This window comes from Etheostoma spectabile, unplaced genomic scaffold (assembly GCF_008692095.1).
Source record: "Etheostoma spectabile isolate EspeVRDwgs_2016 unplaced genomic scaffold, UIUC_Espe_1.0 scaffold00007521, whole genome shotgun sequence".
NCBI classification, from domain to species: Eukaryota; Metazoa; Chordata; class Actinopteri; order Perciformes; family Percidae; genus Etheostoma; species Etheostoma spectabile.
The window spans coordinates 5,709-28,948 of NW_022603498.1; the positions used below are offsets into that span (position 1 = coordinate 5,709).

The following is a 23,240-nucleotide window of genomic DNA, read 5'->3' on the forward strand; positions in this document are numbered from 1 at the left end:
CTGCTCTATACACACTAAAAGTAGTGATTATTTACATGGAGTCTGGTGGAGATATGCTGCTCTATACACACTAAAGTAGTGATTAATTACATGGAGTCGGTGGAGATATGCTGCTCTATACACGCTAAAAGTAGTGATTATTTACATGGAGTCTGGTGGAGATATGCTGCTCTATACACGCTAAAACTAGTGATTATTTACATGGAGTCTGGTGGAGATATGCTGCTCTAAACACGCTAAAAGTAGTGATTATTTACATGGAGTCTGGTGGAGATATGCTGCTCTATACATGCTAAAAGTAGTGATTATTTACATGGAGTCTGGTGGAGATATGCTGCTCTATACACGCTGAAAGTAGTGATTATTTACATGGAGTCTGGTGGAGATATGCTGTTCTATACACACTAAAAGTAGTGATTATTTACATGGAGTCTGGTGGGTTTGGTGATGGTGATTTCTGTTTCATGTTAAACTAAAAGGATCTTACTCTTTAACTAAAGGTCTATCTCTGTAGGGATCCATCCCATAATGTTGTCAGACTCTTAGAATAATAATCTGAGTCTGTCAGAGACAACAACAGAACCTTTAGTGGACGGAAACTTTACTTTTTAATTAGGAGTTGAAACACAGACACAACAGGAAGAATACATCATCAAATAATCAGCATGTGGCCTTGTTTTATTGAACTCATTTTGCATTAAGTTGTTCCACATTCCCCGACATTTAAAACAAGTCGATCATTGACGTTATTCTACAAGTCAGATGAATAAATCAGCCGACCCAACTCCCTACGGACTGAGCTACTGCCCCCCCCCACCCAAATGAACAAATGATGAAATGTATAGATTTTATTAAAAGCATTTAGAAACATTAGACTATATGTTGATTGTTTATAGAAACAATTGTTTTCCACATTTTAAATATATTACAATATGATTTAAAATATAAAGGACATAATAGTGACCAATAACAGTTGATTATTTTTGAGATGTGACATATCATGAAGTGTTTCAGTCAAACAGTTCAAATGTTGATAACCAGAGATGAAATCAGATGAATGTTGTTGTGTTTGAGTCTCAGATCTGCTTCACAGTGCAGAGTGTGTGTGATGGTGAACAGACTGAACTTTGATTTCAGCAGCTGGTCTTCAGTCAGTGTTTCTGTCCACAGGAGAGACTCTCAGTCCTGCAGAGGACACAGAGACACCGAGGAACCAGAGCAGACCGTAAACCCAGGATAGAGAGGCTGAGTGAATGTGGTGTTGAAGGTGTGGAGGTGGATCAGTGAGTCAGAGGAGACTGTGTAGAAGGACAGAGAGCCAGCAGGAACGTCCACATACACTGCTACTCTGTTAGAGACAGAGCAGGAAGTGAGGAATGTTTCTCTGTTATTGTGCCAGACAGAGAAACCACGATCATCAGAGCAGACCAGACTCCAGGAATGATCATTACATCCAAACCCACAATCTCTACTATCTCCTTTCCTTCTGATTTCTCTGTAACTCACTGATATATAAATCTCTCCTCTCCTCTGGACCTCCCAGTAACAGCGACCAGTCAGACCATCTCTACACAGCAGCTGACGCCAGATCTCAAATCTGTCTGGATGATCAGGATATGACTGATCCTCCATCACATGTATCACCTTCCTGTTGTTGTCAGACAGTCTGAGGTCTCTGTGTACTGTGTTTGTGTCCAGTTCCAGTTCACAGACATCTGATGGAGAGAACAAGACACAATACAGCTGCAGGTTATCATCTGATCATTTATTAACAATGTGCACATTGCAAAAGGAACAACTCTGCTGTGCCTTTGCACGTAAATGTGTTATGCCAGTAATCATCTCCGTTACATATCAAACATGGACCAATTAAAATCGAGATATTCCCGGCCCTTTGCGTAGCTGACGTCATTACACCAGCTACGTTGTAAGAGCAATCCCCGCGAAATTCAAAGTCAAAATAACAGCAGCGGTGTCCGCCAATATCACAGCGCTGAGGAACTCCTCTAAACTCAAACTCAAAAAAAGAACTAATAGCAAGATGGAGGTCTACGCCAGCCTTAGATGGAGGTCTACGCCAGCCTTAGATGGAGGTCTACGCCAGCCTTAGATGGAGGTCTACGCCAGCCTTAGATGGAGGTCTACGCCAGCCTTAGATGGAGGTCTACGCCAGCCTTAGATGGCAAAAGGGAAAAAAACTTGTCCGATCTGGTTTGGAAGAAAAGATGTGGCTATGTGGCTATGTGCTAACAGTCAGCGGCTGGGCCTCTACGGGTCCTGGATCTGAACAACCCGCCCACAGCTTTAACCAAGCAGGAAAAGCCGTCAGCTCACATAATACCGGCAACTACAGCTTTGCACATTTTCCACCCAGAAACGGATCAAAACAGCCAGTCGGAACCGGACCGGGCCGGCACGTCTTTCAGCCCTCTCCGAGTCAGAGACTATGCAAACTAAAGCGCCGTAAAGACGACTGGCTTTTAATACGGAGCAGGGGTGGGACAGTTTCATTCTTTTGTTTCTTTGAGACCTTTTCTGATTTTACTGTTTCTATGTTCTCTCTTTCTATTGGATGATGTTATACTCATTCTGTTAAGCACCGTAGCCTGCTGGTTGCTGTAAAGTGTTATATAATTACATTAGATTGATTTTGATTGATAGATTGTTTGGAAATGTCTTGCTATCAACCGTGCGTGTGTGCCGCGCTTGTGCGTAATGTTGATTATTAGCCTAAACAATAAATTAGGTAATCTGGCTTTCATAACTCAGTGCCAAGCCTCTTACTGACATCACCGCACGTCACTGGAAACATCAACTGAATAAAGTCTCACTAATAAAACTGTCCCATCTTCTTCTACTGCAGCACAAAGCAGCTCTGAACCATCTGCTTTCTAAAACTGCTATTAGCTGATGTTCACTTATAGAAATACCAGTTTATGGATGAAAAATGAGGATTTATGGTATGTTTGTGTCTGTGTGGTATATCTGATACCAGGTCTCCCATCAGGGAGGAACTGGAAGATAAATCTACCTCAACTCACTTTATTCACCTTTTAAACATCTTTGGGACATTAATAATGCCGTGTTGTGTTCATGGACTGTGAGTTTTTTCAACGCTTATTTATTAAAAACATCCAGCGAAGAAAACTGAAGGTTACTTGAACACAAATTATGTGTGAATAAAAAATAAAGAACCAAAGTTAGCTTTCTGTTGGCTCGAATGTTGATTCATGTATTTATGTATTTATTAGTTCTGTTGGATCAACGTGTTCAGTTTGTTCTGTTTGTGGATTTTAAATTAATTAATTAAAACCTAACATCTTTCCAGAAAAAGGAAGAAAATATATCTTCGTACTTCAGGCAAGAAACTTTAAAAATTCAGTGTAGGATATTTCTGTGAGAATATCGGGCTGATAAGATTAAAGGAAGTACCAGATAAATAAGAAATGAATTAAACCTAATTAAGGACTTTCCTATCAGGAAGAACAGAGAGCAACGAAGCTGTGTTTTAATGAGTAAAGAAGTCAGATACAGGTCTTGGAGTGACCTGGCTCGCCCCGGTCCTGGGTTGGTAGAAGATAAAGACCAGACTATCTTCATGGGCCTGGGAGTGGGAGAGTAAAAGGTGTTTTGCACGACCTTGCTTTAACGATGGAGACGATGGGGTGAGGAACTCACAGGCTGGACAACATACAAAGAAGATAAGACCACGACCAGGGACGGGCTAGGGGACTGGCCAACGTGCATAAATAGTCTGGTCTTGGTTAGCGGGAACCAGTTCCTGGATAGACTCGGTCTGTTGGTAGGGTGAAGGGAGATCCTTGAAAGACAACTGTGTCCATATGTTTGTTTTCTGCAAAATCATTTTACTAAAGCTTTGATGTAACTTATCTCAGCGTATCCTGCGTGTTGATTTTCTGGTCTAACATTCAAACGAACACATAAAGGTGCGAGGTGAAGAGGCCACATCTGGAGTCTGAGAGGATTTGGCCAATTTGGGCCAAACCAGAACCGGTCAACGAGATAATTTAAAATCTACATGACCTACACAAATACTTTTAAATAAATAGAAATAAAGTGTATGTTTAATACAGTTAACTACATGAATAAATGGTGTAAATCCCATAATCCTTTGTTTTGAAGGGAAGTGTAACGTATTTTCAGTGGAGTAATCTAAGTTAATTATTCTCTGTATAGCTCCACTCCTAGCCAATCAGAGGGCTTTGTTGGGGAGTAGAAAAGAAAGGAGGAAGTGAGAGAGGACATGTAGAGCACGTTGGAGGGAGAAACATGCAGTCAGCAGAGGAGAGAAAAACTAAGTTTAATGTCCAGCTGACTGAGGTCTGGAGACTAATGGACTTTAAACTTTTGTAAAGTATTATTGTTGCAGTTACCAGTCGTGTGCAGCTCTCAGTTTGGTAACTAGTTCTCCTGTAGTTTTAAGGTCAGTTCAGCAGGTTAGCTGTGTTTATGTGTTCACTAGCTTTGAAGGTGAGAACTGTTAACTGTTGACTTGTTTAAGCTTAGGGAAAACTTAAAACACACTCACACTTCCTCAGACCAGGTTTCATATTCTGTGGTCCACCATGGTCCACCCTGCAGGAAGAAACAAAGACACAATCAACATCATACTCCAGGGCTGTGGGTAATTGACAAATATAACCATCATAGTCAGGGCCGGCCCTGCACATCAACGGGTCCTTTGTTGTATTTGCCGGTCAAATACCATTTACTGAAAACTAAATGCGGGGACACAGGCAGCGGCAACGTAGGGCAGCAGGTTTTCTTGGGTCACCATTGCAACAATGGTGACCCAAGAAAACCTGCTGCCCTACGTTGCCGCCATTTTAGATCAAGCAAACATCATGATCCTTGTTTGTTGCTCTATCAGTAACACCAAACATTTCATTAGGAGGGCCGACTCTGATCATAGTGTGAAATACAGGTTTCAGAAAGACGGCGTGAGACTACGTTGACTCTACACCTCTCACTACAGCTTGTTCAAGTCACAGTCAGGGCAGGTGTGGTTTCACTTAGTCTGACACAAGCACAACATCATAGAGAGTAGGCTACTGAAAAACGGTACCATTGGGTGCTGGTAACGAATTTCAGCTACCTACATATCGGTACAAAGATTGACTAGGATAAGCAAGTACTTAATGTGAATGTACTTTGCTTAAAGTAAAAAGTGAGTTAATTAGATCTTATTTTGTCAATGTCAATTGAATTGTTCCAGACCTCTGACCATCAATAAAAATCAGATACACCTTTACTCAGATCCTCCATTAAACATGAAGCAGAGTCCCTTAGTACGTGTCTGTCCATACCTGAGAGTGTCCAGTCTGTTTTCTGGATCCTCCAATAAAGTAGAAAGCATCTTCATTCCTGAGTCTCCTGGATGATTGTAGCTCAGGTCCAGCACTCTCAGATGGGAGGGGTTGGAGCTCAGAGCTGAGGCCAGAGAAGTACAGCCTTCCTCTGAGATCATACAGCCTGAGAGACTACACACACACACACCACACACACACACACACACACACACACACACACACAGACAGGCACACACACACACACACACACACACACACACACACACACACACACACACACCGTGATAAACATTCACATTGGTCCAATGTAAATCCAAGTAGGGATTTATAAAAAAAAAAAATACTCAGATCCTAACTGAACAACAACCTAAGAGTCTCCAGTCTGCAGTGTGGACTCTTCAGTCCAGGAGACATCAGCTCCACTCCTGAATCCTGCAGGTCATTGTTACTCAGGTCCAGCTCTCTCAGACTAGAGGACTGGGAGCTGAGAACTGAGGACAGAGCTTCACAGCTTCTCTCTGACAGGTCACAGCCACTCAGTCTGAAATGGATTCAATGAAAAGTCAATCCAATAATTAAAAGGGAGGAAATAACCGCTTAGAGTGTGATACTTTTTATTTAACTGAACACCAACCTTAGAGTCTCCAGTCTGCAGTGTGGACTCTTCAGTCCAGGAGACATCAGCTTCACTCCTGAATCCTGCAGGTTGTTGTTACTCAGGTCCAGCTCTCTCAGAATAGAGGACTGGGAGCTGAGAACTGAGGACAGAGCTTCACAGCTTCTCTCTGACAGGTTACAGACACTCAGCCTGAAAAGGAGTCAGCAATACAGTACATAAAAAATTAGTTTTTCTCTGAATAAAAATGTAATTTAATCTGAATAGTTGTGTGTGCACGTACAGAGCTTTGTTGGAGGCTTTGACCACTGGCAGCAGCCTCAGAAGAGCCTCCTCTGAAGCAAAGTATTTCTTCAGGTCAAACACGTCCAGAGCTTCTTCTGATGTCAGTAAGATGAATATCAGAGCTGACCACTGAGCAGGAGACAGTTTATCTGTGGAGAGACTTCCTGAACTCAGGGACTGTTGGATCTGCTCCACTAGAGAACCATCATTCAGTTCATTCAGACAGTGGAACAGATTGATGCTTCTCTCTGCAGACAGATTCCCACTGATCTTCTTCTTGATGTACTCAACTGTTTCCTGATTGGTCTCTGAGCTACTTCCAGCATAGGTCATCAGACTTTGTAGGTGTCTCTGATTGGTCTGCAGTGAAATACCCAGGAGGAAGCGGAGGAACAAGTCCAGGTGTCCATTTGGACTCTGTAAAGCTTTGTCCACAGCACTCTGATGGAGATGGTTTAATATAGGTTTGACTCTGAAGACTTTAGACAGCCAGGAGGTTGTTTGTTCTTCTGCCAGCAGGTTGACTCCAGAGTTGATGAAGGTCAGATGGACATGAAGAGCAGCCAGGAACTCCTGAACACTCAGATGGACGAAGCAGAACACCTTGTCCTGGTACAGTCCACTCTCCTCTTTAAAGATCTGTGTGAACACTCCTGAGTACACTGATGCTGCTCTGATATCGATGCCACACTCTGTCAGGTCTGATTCATAGAAGATCAGGTTGCCTTTCTGCAGCTGCTCAAAAGCCAGTTTTCCCAGAGACTCGATCATCTTCCTGGTCTCTGGACTCCAGTGTTGATCCATCTCAGATTTCCCATGATATTTAACGTTCAGTTTGGACTGAACTACCAGGAAGTGGATGTACATCTCAGTCAGGGTCTTGGGCAGCTCTCTTCCCTCTCTGGTCTCCAACACCTTCTCCAGAACTGTACCAGTGATCCAGCAGAAGACTGGGATGTGGCACATGATGTGGAGGCTTCGTGATGTCTTGATGTGGGAGATGATTTTGCTGGCCTGCTTCTTGTCTCTGTATCTCTTACTGAAATAATCCTCCTTCTGTGGGTCAGTGAATCCTCTGACCTCTGTCACCATGTCAACATACTCAGCAGGGATCTGATTGGCTGCTGCAGGTCGTGTGGTTATCCAGAGGCGAGCAGAGGGAAGCAGATTCCCCCTGATGAGGTTTGTCAGCAGCACACCCACTGAGGTGGACTCTGTAACATCAGTCAGGATCTCAGTGTTGAGGAAGTCCAGAGGAAGTCGACACTCATCCAGACCGTCAAAGATGAAGACCACCTGGACCTCTTCAAACCTGCTGATTCCTGCTTCTTTGGTTTCACTAAAGAAGTGATCAACAAGTTCTACCAAGCTGAACTTTCTCTCTTTCAGCACATTCAGCTCTCTGAAGGTGAATGGGAATATGAACTGGATGTCCTGGTTGGCTTTGCCTTCAGCCCAGTCCAGAGTGAACTTCTGTGTTAAGACTGTTTTCCCGATGCCAGCCACTCCCGTCGTCATCACGGTTCTGATTGGTTCATCTCTTCCAGGTGTGGCTTTAAAGATGTCTTCACATCTGATTATTGTTTCTGGTCTGTCTGGTTTCCTGGATGCTGTTTCAATCTGTCTGACCTCATGTTCTTCATTGACCCCTGCAGCCCCTCCCTCCATGAGGTAGATCTCTGTGAACATCTGATGCAGAACGGTTGGGTTTCCTGCTTTAGCAATCCCCTCAAACAAACACTGGAACTTTATCTTCTGGTTAGTCTTGAGTTTACGCTGACAAACTCCAGAATGACTTCCTGAATGAACACACAACAAGAAAAATCAATAAGTCAAAGAACATATTTCAACATTCAAATAATAAGTATATATTTCATGCATCTTTTCAGACATTAGTAAATGTCCCATTTTTAAATGTGTTAAAATCCTCTTACTGCTCTGCAGACGGTCAGCCAGCTCCTCCTGCTTCATTCTCCTCAGGAAGTGCAGTGTGATCTTCAGAAATGCTTCTCTGCTCCTCCTCCTCTGCTCTTCATCCTCACCCTCCAACACATCCTCATCCTCCCTTTGACTCTCTAAGCATTCTGGGTAATCTGGACATAGAACCTTCTGAATCTTCTTCAGCTCGTTCTTTATAAAAGTGACGATGTTCTCCTCCAGCAGCTGGACCAGAATGATAAAGTCAACATTTAGTTTAAAGAACTCAACATGTGATTCATCTCTCAGTCTGAAGGCCTGCTGCTTTGAAAAGAGCAGCATGGAGACTATTGGGATCTGAATGCTGGTTTATTATTTAATCTGTAGATAATAATTAAAATGTTCTTTTAATATGTACACACCATAAATAAGGAGTCCAGGTCTGTTTGCTGCTGCAGGTCAGACTGACCACCGAGGCCCTCTGAGCTCTCCTGGTGAACTCTGTAGAGGAAACATCAAGTTTAAGAACATTTAATGATCTGTGAACAGTCCTGATGATTATGTGGTTCAGGACTATGATTGGGTATCGTTCGGGTATCGGCATCAGTGCTGTGGTCTAGCAATTTGAGTCTAAGTGCAAAGAGACAATACGGGAATACTGTGGACTCCAACTACCAGGGATCCAACACCAGGAACATGGGGTCTGGACTAAGGACCATCACAGACTACAAGAGGAAACCTGCAGGTCTCAGGTAACCTGGACCTGATGGCCAAGCTCTTAAGGTGTCAGCAGATCAACTGGAAGATGTCTTCATTGACATTTTCAACCTCTCACTGCTACAGTCTGTTGTCCCCCCATGATTCAAGAAGGCCACCAAGGGCGGACTGGCCATCGGAGGTTTGGGAGATTTCCTGAACAGCCGGTCCATCCCAGGTTGAACCGGCCATCATATTTCAATTTCCGGTTTCAGAAAGAATATGCATTTATAATGTTATTATAACAATGACCTCCTAAACTCATTACTATATGCCGATAATTCTAGTCTTTTACAACTTTAAAAGTCTTTAATTTTGCATGTAAATACAGTATGAAACATATTCAAGTGTATTATTATTATTACTATTGTTATTAGTTATTATTAAGTCCTGTCATGATGGTGATGAGGAGGAAAATGATGAAGAGGAGGAGGACAGGCAGGAGGAGTATGAAGCAGGGCTGTATAACGTAGCGTTGGCTTGTTTTGGTCTCTTTTTGTAGTGTTATTAATACTATTATTAAAATTACTTCTAAAAAGGTTCTACGTGCTCTCTCCTCATGCTCTCATGAAAGGCCGCTCCATCCCAAAGTCCCAGGTTGATTTTTTTATCCCACTACATCCCTGAAGACCACCAGTGTCCCTTTCCTGTCTACAATCTGACCAAAGCCCTCTGCCTGGATCACTACCCAGTAGTCTCCCATTGTCAGACCTTCCTCCATAGGGCTGCACAGGAAGGTCTGACTAGTCCACACCACATTATGGGATGGAAAAATGTGCTCTGGTGTATTGGTAGTTCTTTAAACCAATCACAATTGTCTTCAGTGGCGCTAACCTCTCTGGTGGTTCTGGTCCTGCTGTCACTGGACATCAGATTAAAATTAGATTATGACAAATCTAGAACATGAAGCTCTGAGATAGTCTCATAATAAAGTTCACTTTGAAAGTCTTACCTTTCAACAGCTTGTCCATCTTTAAAGTTAATAAGACGACCCATAGACCGGTCACTCTTCATGGACACACAGCTGGGTCCAGGTCCAGGTTTCTGCTGCTGCATCCTGATACAAACAAAGACCGTGGATGAGTTACTATTGTGTGCTCATCTCAACTCATACTCAAAAACTAATCTGTTTGTGGCCGGTTAGCTCGGTTGGTAGAGCAGGTGCACATATGTAGAGGGTCAGGGTTAGAGTCTGACCTGTGACGGTCTTCCCCCTCTCTCTCCTTTAATGTCTGAGCTGTCCTATCATTAAAGTATTGCCCATCAAAGAATCTTTAAAAAATTAAGGTAATCTAATGAAAGAAGCTGTCTAATCTTAGTCGTTGGCTCTTATTTGACTAATAAAGTAAGAAGTTGTAGGCGGACACTGTGATGTCACTGCTGACATGATATACTGTTGAGTCCTACATGAGACTACAAAGATCTGGATCCAGACCTGATTCTTCTTCTCAGGAGGGTCATTGTAAGAGCTGTTTAAATATGTGATGTGTTATGACGCATAATTAATTCACAATTTATTTTAAATTTATGGTTTTTATTCATGGTCTCATGCACTCAATATATAGGAAATGTGTTAAATGTAAAGTACTGTAGATGTAATAGTTAAAGATTTGGTCTATTGTTTATTGATCTTCTCTGAACTAAAGTTCCCTGTTGTGGTTTCCGCTGCGATGGAATTTGTTACTGGACCCAGGGAGGTCTAGTGTGAGCGCATGTTACGGTGCTGGGGGGGGGGTTAAGTTTCAATTTTTTAAATTTATTTTAATCTGTTTATTGATCTATTTATGGGGAAATTACAATTTACACTCTGTGTCCACACTTTGTTAGTAATCACACACAGTCCTGAACTACACACACGCTCAGGATCTGTACATGCACTAATGGAGAGATGTCAGAGTGAGTGGGCGGGGGGGGGGGGGGAGGGGGTATGGTGCCTTGCTCAAGAGCACCTGGCAGTGCCTAAGGACAGAAGCAAAGCAATAAACCAACCTGTGTCTGTGTTGTTGTGAAAAGTCATTAAATTAACTTTTAAGATCTTACCTTTCATCAAGAGCTTGTCCATCTTTAAAGGTAATAAGACGACCTATAGACCAGTCACTCTTCATGGACACACAGCTGGGTCCAGGTCCTGGTTTCTGCTGCTGCATCCTGATACAAACAAAGACCGTGGATTGGTTAATATTGTGTGCTCATCTCCACTCATACTCAAAAACTAATCTGTTTGATGCCGGTTAGCTCGGTTGGTAGAGCAGGTGCACATATATAGGGGGTCAGGGTTAGAGTCCAACCTGTGAGGGTCTTCCCCTTCTCTCCCCTTTCACGTCCAATCACTAAAGTATTACCCATCAAAAAATCTTAGATCTAATTCTTCTTCTCAGGAGGGTCATGAAATTAACTTTTAAATTCTTACCTCCCACCAGAACCTTGTCCATCTTTAAAGGTAATAAGACGACCCATAGACCAGTCGCTCTTCATGGACACACAGCTGGGTCCAGGTCCAGGTTTCTGCTGCTGCATCCTGATACAAACAAAGACCGTGGATGAGTTACTATTCACCAAAATGTAATGTGATGAAAGATGGCGTCTCATCTCAGTAGATAAGCAGTGGTTGTCTCTTTGTTGCGTATTCCAGTAAGAAGTTCTTATTAACTAGATATTGAGAGGGAATCCTGATGGAGGAGTGATGTGAGTGCTGAGCTCTAACATGGAGAAGAGTCCATCATCATCTCACCTCTGAGCTTTGGTCTGGCTGTCATGGTCCCCCCACAGAGTGGGTTTTTTAGAGGGAGGGGGTCCCTCCTCTCTGTCCTCACACTGACTCATAGCAGAGTCCACACCTGCTGGGAGACATCACCTCTGTTACTGTAGGCCTATAAAAGATAAAACTCCAATGTGCTGTTTACTACCATGTTGTGCTGTTTTATTACATTATAAACCAGATTATCTTTCTATAATATAACTACATGAATACAAACTATGTAAGTAAGCATTATCATGTTAACATGATATGGTGTAGTTATTGGTGTATTATTGTAGATGGTAATATATTCTGGTAATGTGTTTATTTTGGACTCTTTTCTGCATTTCTTTACTTACATTTTAAGTATTTGTGCTACAACAATGGACGACCTTTGTTCTCTGCGGATCAATAAAGTTTTATGTAATCTCATAAAAGAAAGATTTTACTGCACAATGTTGAACTCATTGGACCTCTTCAACTTCTAAAACTCCTTCAGTTAACTTCTTTCATTCTTAAGATTAATTTTAGGAATTTTAGTGCAAAGTTCAACAGAGATGGGAACTAGTAGATTTTTCAGATATTTTTATTTTTTTGGCGACTTTTTGCTTTTACTCCTTACATTTAAACATGAATATCGGTACTTTCTACTCCTTACATTTTACTTGGCTCGTTACTTTAGTTTTGTACTAAAAGTCGCTAGTGGTTTTGTTGTTTGTGTTCTTCACCTGTTACCTAGGTTACACCTGGCTGTTGTCACGGTTGTATTTTAGGTGTAGTATTTACATGGTACAGTTACACTGCATTAATATAATGGAGTTAATAACGGTTCATTGTTATTATTTACTAGCATATATATGATTCCTATGTATTGTGTGTGGTAACCTTTACAACGTTAATGCCGACCGGTAACATCTTCACAGCAGAACGAATACTAACGCAGTACTTTGGTAGCGTGTACTGGTACTTTTACTGAAGTACAGATTAAACATCAGAGACTTCAGATTCTTTCATGAGTTGTGTTTTAAATCTGAATAATAAGAGAGTGTCAGTAATATTAAATGAGTCATTAACTGTCCTCACGCTAACAGATCCCCTTCAGTCCTGTCTCCCTCTGTCTCAGAGCTGCATTTCATTTCTCAAATATTTACTTTGAATCACCTCCATAACTGTTACCATGGTTACCTCCTATGGTTGGAAAGATGGTGATCCTAAACACGGTGGCTAACAGCTAACAGCTAACTGTAAGGGTTAACACTAACCCTGACCCCCCTAACCCAAACTCATTTTAACCCATTTTCCAGTTTGATGAAACTAACAGATCAGAAATCAGCTGAAAAGTTTTACTCACCAACAGTTTAACCTGGAGGAAACATCTGGGTCACAACACAGGACGGAGTGGAGGACCAGAGGAAGACTTTGACCTTTAATGTCCCTTATCAAGACACCTGATCACCAGCTACAGGACACACCTACACACACACACACACACACACACACCTAGACACACACACACACACACCTACATCTATACACACACACACACAGATCCAAAGTGCAACATTATGATTAATGAGAGAAAGGTTGAACATTAACACTCTTCATCACAGGCAGATAAGTTGGACACATGAAGATGGTTGACAGAGACGTAGTATTCATCCTCAGCCCTTTAAGACAGAGACGTAGTATTCATCCTCAGTCCTTTAAGACAGAGACGTAGTATTCATCCTCAGTCCTTTAAGACAGAGACATAGTATTCATCCTCAGTCCTTTAAGACAGAGACGTAGTATTCATCCTCAGCCCTTTAAGACAGAGACGTAGTATTCATCCTCAGTCCTTTAAGACAGAGACGTAGTATTCATCCTCAGCCCTTTAACACAGAGACGTAGTATTCATCCTCAGCCCTTTAAGACAAAGACGTAGTATTCATCCTCGGCCCTTTAAGACAGAGACGTAGTATTCATCCTCAGCCCTTTAAGACAGAGACGTAGTATTCATCCTCAGCCCTTTAAGACAGAGACGTAGTATTCATCCTCAGTCCTTTAAGACAGAGACGTAGTATTCATCCTCAGCCCTTTAAGACAGAGACGTAGTATTCATCCTCTGCCCTTTAAGACAGAGACGTAGTATTCATCCTCAGTCCTTTAAGACATTGACGTAGTATTCATCCTCAGCCCTTTAAGACAGAGACGTAGTATTCATCCTCAGTCCTTTAGTTAGTAAGGAAGTAAACTTTATTTATAACGCACCTTTCACAGACTAGAAGGTCACAAAGAGCTTTACAGTAAAAACAAATAAAACAGCAACACATAAAACACTGAGCCATGTTGCTCGTTAACAGCTCGTCTATAAAGACGTCTTCAGGTGTTTTTTAAAAGTTTCTACAGAATCCAAAGCTCACAAAGCTAAAGGAGAGAGGTCCAGAGCCTTGGATCCACCACAGAAAAGACTCGATCACCTCTGGTTTTAAAACGTGTTCTGGGGACAGGTAGAAGGTCTGAAGACCTCAGAGAGAGACCAGGAGTGTGGGGGGGTAATAGATCCTGGATGTAAGCGGGAGCTCGACCATGCAAGGCTCTATAAGTAGTGATTAAAATGTTTATAATTCACTCTAAAACCTACTGGTAGACAATGAAGAGCCTTAAGCCCCGGAGTGATGTGGATCTCCTGCTGGTCTCAGAGTGATGTGGATCTCCTGCTGGTCTCAGAGTGATGTGGATCTCCTGCTGGTCTCAGAGTGATGTGGATCTCCTGCTGGTCCCAGACTAAAGTCCTGCTGCTGGTTCTGTACAACTTGCAGTCTGTCCATAGATGATTTGTTTAAACAAGTGTACAGAACATTACAATAATCCAAACATGAAGAAATAAAAGCAGAGACCAACCCTGGCAGCAAGAACTCAGGGTCCACCTGCCCTGCAGCTCAGGACCAGATCAGACCCGGACTCACTCCTCTTATTTTAACAGCCCGACCTTAAAGAGTTCTTCAGGTTCTGCAGAACGACAAAATACGTTTCTGGAAAAAAGACACAAAAGAAAAACTACTAAAATATTGTACTCAAGTAAAAGTACCAATAGGCTACTTTGATAAAATATTATTTCAGTACAAGTAAAAATACATTTATGGAAAATTACTCAAGAAATAAGCAGTTCATTTAAAATGTACTTTAAGTAAAAGTTACTTAGTTACATTAAAAAAACTGTAAAACGGGGGGGGGAGATCTCTCCTATGTAGTGAAAATAGGACAAGGGGTCATAAATTTCAACTATTTTGTTTTTAATTAAAGAAAAATCTATACAAATGCATATATACATTTAATAATGTGTATGCATTATTATCATTAACAAGTTTCATTAGCAAGTTTCTTTCAACTGAGGCTTCTTACCAAGCTTAAGGTCTTTTTATCCTTCACAGACTTTGGGAGGGTTATACATGCTCTTATTACAACACGCCTTGACTATTGTAATGCTCTATATGTAGGAGTTAGCCAGGGCTCCCTCTCTCCACTACAGCTGGTTCAAAACGCTGCCGCTCGTCTCCTTACTGGAACTCGTAAGAGAGATCCCATCACCCCTGTCCTTGCCTCTCTCCACTGGCTCCCAGTTACTTTTAGGATTGATTTTAAGATTTTATTGTTTGTTTTTAAAGCCCTTCATGGACTAGCTCCAGTCTACATCACTGATCTGTTGAAGCCACATGCCCCTTCAAGGTCATTAAGGTCTGCAAACCAGTCTCTTCTTGTTGCCCCTAGAACACGGCTGAAGAGCAGAGGGGATCGGGCTTTCTCAGCCGCAGCCCCGAGACTGTGGAATGAGCTGCCTCTACATGTCAGACTGGCCCCGAGACTGTGGAATGAGCTGCCTCTTCATGTCAGACTGGCCCCGAGACTGTGGAATGAGCTGCCTCTTCATGTCAGACTGGCCCCGAGACTGTGGAATGAGCTGCCTCTTCATGTCAGACCGGCCCCGAGACTGTGGAATGAGCTGCCTCTTCATGTCAGACCGGCCCCCAGCCTTCCGGTTTTTAAATCGCGACTTAAAACACATTTTTATTCCCTGGCTTTTAATCCAACATGAGAACTGTATGTTGTATTTGTCTGGTGTTGTATTCTGTCTATTTATTGTTCCATGTCTATGTACAGCACTTTGGTCAACCAGGTTGTTTTTAAATGTGCTCTAGAAATAAAGTTTGATTGATTGATTAACAACAGATGTCACACATGACCTTTAAGACTCTTAGAAAGGTTTAATGTGCAGTTTTAGTTCAGACCGTCCCATAAAACGTCTTCAGACAGTCGTTTGAAAGTGAAAGTACCAAACATGGTTAGTTCTGAGGGCCGTCCTTCTTCTCTTCACAAACATAAACAGTTATAATGCTAATCACCCAGACTAGCAGCTAGCTTCTACAGCTAATGTCAACAGCCCAGACTAGCAGCTAGCTTCTACAGCTAATGTCCACAGCCCAGACTAGCAGCTAGCTTCTACAGCTAATGTCCACAGCCCAGACTAGCAGCTAGCTTCTACAGCTAATTTCCACAGCCCAGACTAGCAGCTAGCTTCTACAGCTAATGTCCACAGCCCAGACTAGCAGCTAGCTTCTACACCTAATGTCCACAGCCCAGACTAGCAGCTAGCTTCTACAGCTAATGTCCACAGCCCAGACTAGCAGCTAGCTTCTACAGCTAATGTCCACAGCCCAGACTAGCAGCTAGCTTCTACAGCTAATGTCCACAGCCCAGACTAGCAGCTAGCTTCTACACACCTAAGTAGCCCGTATGAGCAGATGTATGTGAATTAATTTAGCCAGTCTCCTACATACGTTGTCCTAGGGAAAGGGGGGGGGGGCAATTCATTTTCCCAAGGGGCCACATTAGGAACAGGGGCTGTTGTGGAGGAAGTATCAAGGTAGTAAGAATTAAAAGCTAAATGTACAACGTATACGTCGATGTATATGTGACACGGAGGCCACTTGGAGAGATACCTGCTGCTGTACAAGCTGCTGATCTTTAGCTCATTAGATGGTCAGTTAGCTCCATCTAGTGGACAGATAGTAGAACTCCATCATCTGATGGGGGACTTCTCTCACACTGACTGGGTCCAAGAGTGTATGGCTGCAGCCTGGAGCGTCCCATGTCATGCCGTCCCGCCTGGTGCCATCCCCGAGCTTCTACTTTTCAAAATAAAAGCTTGCATCTGGAATAAAATACTTTAAACAATAGGCCATCTGTCTTACTTTTCAAAGTAAAAGCTCACGTCAACTATCATGCTAATGAATAAAAATACTTGAATTTTTTTTTTTTTTTTTATTTAAAAATATATGTCCGTCTCTAAAATAAATAGGCAAACTAAAAGATTCCTGATGGGGGACTTCTCTCACACTGACTGGCTCTGGGACCAGGTTGGACTGGTTCTGGTCTCTCTGACTCTGAAGTTATGAAGACGTCACGGCGTCATCGGATCAAATGCACATCGACACCAGAAATTCATACGTTGTAGAATTATTCTATTAATGTCAAGAAGTAACACAGATGTAGAAGAAAGACATCCCTTTATACGTATATCTGGTGAGGGGAAATTCACATTGTTCACTCAGTTTGGTTCATTTAATACACACTGGACAGTGAGGTATTGGCAGAGGTGGAAAATAAGGAAATACATTACTTACGTTACTGTATTGAGCAGTTTTGTTGTGTATTTTTCAAGTAGTTTTTAAAATGAACTTGATTTTAAGGTGAAGGATTGTATTTTGCTACATTACAAATCCTTTCGTTACTGAGTAAAAAGAAGTTTACTAATGAAAACTGAAAGGAAGAAAATTAATAAAAATAAATAAATCCCACCATCAATAACCACTACACCAGACCTGGGCTTTCTTTTTTGTGCCAACGTATGCAGCTTCTTCTTCTCTGGTTGCAAGGCGCAATTAAAAAGAAGTAGAAGAAGTGTAAGGTGTGGGAGGGTCGGACCCATGGATGTATTAAGAGAACGGTCTGACCCCTGTGGGGGCGAGCTGAGACCTGAATGGGAGACATTAACATGGACGGGAATCAGCTGTTATCCCTCAAAAACATCAGCTCATGGGAAAGAAAGAGAGGTCGATACAGAGCGCCGAGGTTTTAACCAAACATGGACGCACAACATCAACACAACACTACGCCATCTTCTGAAGGGGAGTTTCTAGTTACTTTTCAGGTTTTTCCCTTCTTGTCCAATGAAAACCACGTATCTCCAGATGTGTGTTGATGTTGAATGTTTGTGATAAACTGAAGTATGATGTCATAAGAGTGTCATAAAAAGGAATAAATCTGTAAAATAAGAAGAAACTAAATGTCAAAGTTCAACTCAGTTCAGTTTATTTAAGAAGAAGACAGATCAAATTAATAAAACTAATGATTATACATGGGTTAAAAATCACAGAATTAGCCAAAACCTCGCAACCCCCCCCCCCCGAATCCAATCAGCTGTTCTCATGGCACAGGGAACATTTCACGAGTGGAAGGAAAAATGGATTCAATAAAATTTCAGCAAATTTTGGACGCTAACTTGATGCTATCTGTGAAAAAGCTGAAGTTAAAGAGAGGATGGCTTCTACAAATGGATAATGATCCTAAACACACCTCAAACTCCACGGTGGATTACATCAAAAGGAGTAAACTGAAGGTTTTGCCATGGCCTTCACAATCTCCTGACCTCAACATAATGTAAATCTATGGATAGACCTTAAAGGAGCAGAAATCTCAAAGAACTGGAAGACTTTAGGAAGGAAGAATGGGCGAAGATACCTCCAACAATGTGTGTTGATGTTGAATGTTTATGATGTCATAAGATCGTAAAAAAAAAAGAACAAATCTGTAAAATAAGAAGAAACTAAATGTCAAAGTTCAACTCAGTTCAGTTTATTTAAGAAGAAGACAGATCAAATTAATAAAACAAATGATTATACATGGGTTAAAAATCCCAGAATTAGCCAAAAGCTCGCAACCCCCCCCCCCCCCCCGAATCCAATCGGCTGTTCTCATACGGGACAGAAGGTCGATCCACAGTTAAAGTCTTAATGTCTCGCTGAATTTCCAACTGATTTTCCAGCGGTGTTCTACAAATGCCAAATATGCCAGATATGTATTTATTACAGGGCTGCACAATTAATCAAAGTTTAATCACGATCACGATTTTGGCTTCCCACAATCAAATTTGCGTAATCGAGGGATATTTTAACTACGTCACTCCATTCATAGAACGCTGCAAGTTTTTTTGCAAAGCCAATCTACCGCTCCGTAAACCGCCGTCCGATCATGAGCTAATCAGAGTTGTTCCTGCACCGTGCAGCTTAGTTTCTACATGGAGACAGTCCCAGAGGACAGAGTAACCTCTAGTAATTTACTAGTAAGCGTCTAGTAAACGCAGCATTTTGTCCCGTCTGTGTTGTTTTTCAGATAACAGCAGTGACCAGTGCTAGTTGGTGTCTGTTAGCTCACAGGGCTCTAGGGTGCTAGTTAGTGTCTGTTAGCTCACAGGGCTCTAGGGTGCTAGTTGGTGTCTGTTAGCTCACAGGGCTCTAGGGTGCTAGTTGGTGTCTGTTAGCTCACAGGGCTCTAGGGTGCTAGTTAGTGTCTGTTAGCTCACAGGGCTCTAGGGTGCGACTAACATTTTCCCCGGTCGCACCGGTGCACCTAATGTCCTCGCATCCGCCGCCTCTCCACAACTTAAGCAAATTGATATGGTTTATGACCCATTTCTTCTGTAAAGCCGTGCCTGTGTTTTGGATCTCCCCCCCCCCCCATTCACTCACACACGGCTCCCAGCAACAGAGTCAGAGCAGCGACAGCGCGGGTCCACACTTCTGACATTTGTCCACAGTTTTAATTATTATTAACACAACTGGATATTGTTTAGCATGAGACACAAACCTCTATTTGTACCAGTGTTTCCATGGTAACTCTGCTATCACGGTCGCCACGGCAACAAACACAGAAGAAGTTATTGAATGCAACTAACTTCAGTTGGTAGAGTAACAGCGTGAGACGGAGTTGCCGGACCCATTCATAATGAGTCCCCCCCCCCAGCTATTTTAATCAGTTATTGATGAAAACAAGTGAAGGAGTTTTCACAGAGTAACATTTAAAAAACATATCTACATATCCTAAGCTATTTATTTCAGATAATTTTCATTTCCATGTGTTGCAGCTGTACGTACAACTTTAACATAAGAGGAATGTAGAACAATATGGATGCAGTTATACAGTGAGGAAAATAAGTATTTGAACACCCTGCTATTTTGCAAGTTCTCCCACTTAGAAATCATGGAAGGTCTGAAATTGTCCTCGTAGGTACATGTCCACTGGGAGAGACATAATCTAAAAAAAAAATCCAGAAATCACAATGTATGATTCTTTAACTATTTATTTGTATGATACAGCTGCAAATAAGTATTTCAACACCTGAGAAAATCAATGTTAATATTTGGTACAGCAGCCTTTGTTTGCAGTTCCAGAGGTCAAATGGTTCCTGTAGTCCTTCACCAGGTTTGCACACCCTGCAGAAGGGATTTTGGCCCCCCCTCCACACAGATCTTCACTAGACCAGTCAGGTTTCTGGGCTGTCGCTGAGAAACCCAGAGTTTGAGCTCCCTCCAAAGATTCTCTATTGGGTTTAGGTCTGGAGACTGGCTAGGCCACACCAGAACCTTGATCTGCTTCTTCCAGAGCCCCCCTGGGTTCTCCTGGCTGTGTGCTTCGGGTCTTTGCCATGTTGGAAGACCTCGACCCATCTTCAAAGCTCTAACTGAGGGAAGGAGGTTGTTCCCCAAAATCTCGTAATACATGGCCCCGGTCCTCCTCTCCTTAATACAGTGCAGTCGCCCTGTCCCATATGCAGAACCCCCCCCCCCCCCAAGCATGATGCTACCCCCCCCCATGCTTCACAGTAGGGATGGTGGTCTTGGGATGGTCCTCATCATTCTTCTTCCTCCAAACACGGTTAGTGGGATTATGACCAAAAAGTTTGAAAAGGTCTGAACTGACCACATGATGTCCTCCCATGACTCCTCTGGATCCTCCAGATGGTCGTTGGCAGACTTAAGACGGGCCTGGACATGGTCTGGTTTAAGCAGGGGAACCTTCCGTGCCATGCATGATTTCAAACCATGACGTCTTAGTGTATTACCAACAGTAACCTTGGAAACGGTGGTCCCAGCTCATTTCAGGTCCTGGACCAGCTCCTCCCGTGTAGTTCTGGTCTGGTTTCTCACCTTTCTTAGGATCACTGAGACCTCACAAGGTGAGATCTTGCATGGAGTCCCAGTCCGAGGGAGATTGACAGTCATGTTTAGCTTTTTCCATTTTCTAATGATTGCTCCAACAGTGGACCTGTCTTCACCAAGCTGCTTGGACATGTCCCCGTAGTCCTGTCCAGCCTTGTGGAGGTGGACAATTTAGTCTCTAGTGTCTTTGGACAGCGCGTTGGTCTTGGCCATGTTAGTAGTAGGATTCTTATTGATTGTATGGGGGGGACAGGTGTCTTTATGCAGCTAACGACCTCAAACAGGTGCATCTAATTTAGGATAATAAATGGAGTGGGGGGGGGGACATGTTGAAGACAGACTAACAGGTCTTTGAGGATCAGAGTTCTAGCTGATAGACAGGTGTTCAAATACTTATTTGCAACTGAATCATACAAATAAATAGTTAAAAAATCATACATTGTGATTTCTGGATGTTTTTTTTTAGATTATGTCTCCCACAGTGGACATGCACCTACGAGGACAATTTCAGACCCTCCATGATTTCTAAGTGGAAGAACTTGCAAAATAGCAGCGTGTTAAATACTTATTTTCCTCAGTGTAAAGAGACCAAAAAAGATGGAAAAATCTCCAAAAGGCAAATGACAGATTAGACATTTGTATAATATGTCACAAAAAGACTCTACTGTGTGTTAAAATCAACAAAAAATCATGATTTTCATCTAGGCCATAATCATGCAGCCCTAATTCATACTTTAATACTAAACTAACATATACACACATATCAATCTAGATAGATATATAGATAGTTATTGTTTGTTTTTTCTTGAAGCTGCACTTCCATATGTCTCTATGTAGTTTTGCTTATTTAAAGCTAATGTACCTGACTAGACTATTTCGCCTTCTCTCGAGTGTGAATGCGCTGGTGACATTTAAGGCTACCGCTCTCAGAAAATGCTCTACCACATATATCACAGCTGTACGGCTTCTCTCCAGTGTGAGTGCGTTGATGTTTTGTAAGGTTACTACTCCCAGAAAACATTTTCCCACAGTGTTCACAGCAGTACGGCTTCTCTCCAGTGTGGATGCGTTGATGTGTTTTAAGGTCACTACTCTTAGAAAACATTTTCCCACAGTGCTCACACCTGTGCGGCTTCTCTCCGGTGTGAACGAGCTGGTGTCTTTTAAAGTCAATACTTCGAAGAAAGGCTTTACCACATAGATCACAGCAGTACGACTTCTCTCCAGTGTGAATGCGCTGGTGAGATTTAAAGCCACTATTATTAGCAAAGGTTTTGCCACATTGTTCACACCGGTACGGTCTGTCTCCGGTATGAACACGTCGGTGGACTACTAGGATATCACTCAAAGAAAAGGTTTTACCACATATATCACAGCTGTACGGCTTCTCTCCAGTGTGAGTGCGTTGATGTTTTATAAGGTTACTACTCCCAGAAAACCTTTTCCCACAGTGTTCACAGCTGTACGGCTTCTCTCCAGTGTGGATGCGTTGATGTGTTTTAAGGTCACCCCTCTTAGAAAACATTTTCCCACAGTGTTCACACCTGTGCGGCTTCTCTCCGGTGTGAACGAGCTGGTGTCTTTTAAAGTCAATACTTCGAAGAAAGGCTTTACCACATAGATCACAGCAGTACGACTTCTCTCCAGTGTGAATGCGCTGGTGAGATTTAAAGCCACTATTATTAGTAAAGGTTTTGCCACATTGTTCACACCGGTACGGTCTGTCTCCGGTATGAACACGTCGGTGGACTACTAGGCTATCACTCCAAGAAAAGGTTTGACCACATAGATCACAGCTGTACGGCTTCTCTCCAGTGTGAGCGCGTTGATGTTTTATAAGGTTACTACTCCCAGAAAACATTTTCCCACAGTGTTCACAGCTGTACGGCTTCTCTCCAGTGTGGATGCGTTGATGTGTTTTAAGGTTACCCCTCTTAGAAAACATTTTCCCACAGTGTTCACACCTGTGCGGCTTCTCTCCAGTGTGAACGAGCTGGTGTCTTTTAAAGTCAGTACTTCGAAGAAAGGCTTTACCACATAGATCGCAGCAGTACGGCTTCTCTCCAGTGTGAATGCGCTGGTGAGATTTAAAGCTTTTATTATTAGTAAAGGTTTTGCCACATTGTTCACACCGGTACGGTCTCTCTCCGGTGTGAACACGTTGGTGGATTACTAGGCTAGCCCTACTAACAAAGGTTTGACCACATAGATCACAGCTGTACGGCTTCTCTCCAGTGTGAGTGCGTTGATGTTTTATAAGGTTACTACTCCCAGAAAATATTTTCCCACAGTGTTCACAGCTGTCTCCAGTGTGGATGCGTTGATGTGTTTTAAGGTCACCC

The 23,240-nt window shown here is 42.5% G+C and overlaps 1 protein-coding gene across 1 annotated transcript; it reads right to left on the reverse strand.

Moving 5' to 3' along the window:
• Positions 1 to 1,179: 1,179 nt before the first annotated feature.
• Positions 1,180 to 13,016, reverse strand: LOC116678476 (NACHT, LRR and PYD domains-containing protein 12-like). The gene is made up of 13 exons (XM_032508390.1): positions 12,993 to 13,016; positions 11,636 to 11,741; positions 11,315 to 11,422; positions 10,945 to 11,052; positions 9,857 to 9,961; positions 8,571 to 8,649; positions 8,166 to 8,394; positions 6,230 to 8,030; positions 5,965 to 6,138; positions 5,698 to 5,871; positions 5,328 to 5,501; positions 4,550 to 4,596; positions 1,180 to 1,715 (listed from the first exon to the last, which is right to left on the reverse strand). Exons 2-13 carry the CDS (start codon positions 11,725 to 11,727, stop codon positions 1,180 to 1,182), a joined length of 3,627 nt encoding a protein of 1,208 aa, XP_032364281.1. The 5' UTR covers positions 11,728 to 11,741; positions 12,993 to 13,016.
• Between the last annotated feature and the right edge of the window lie 10,224 nt (positions 13,017 to 23,240).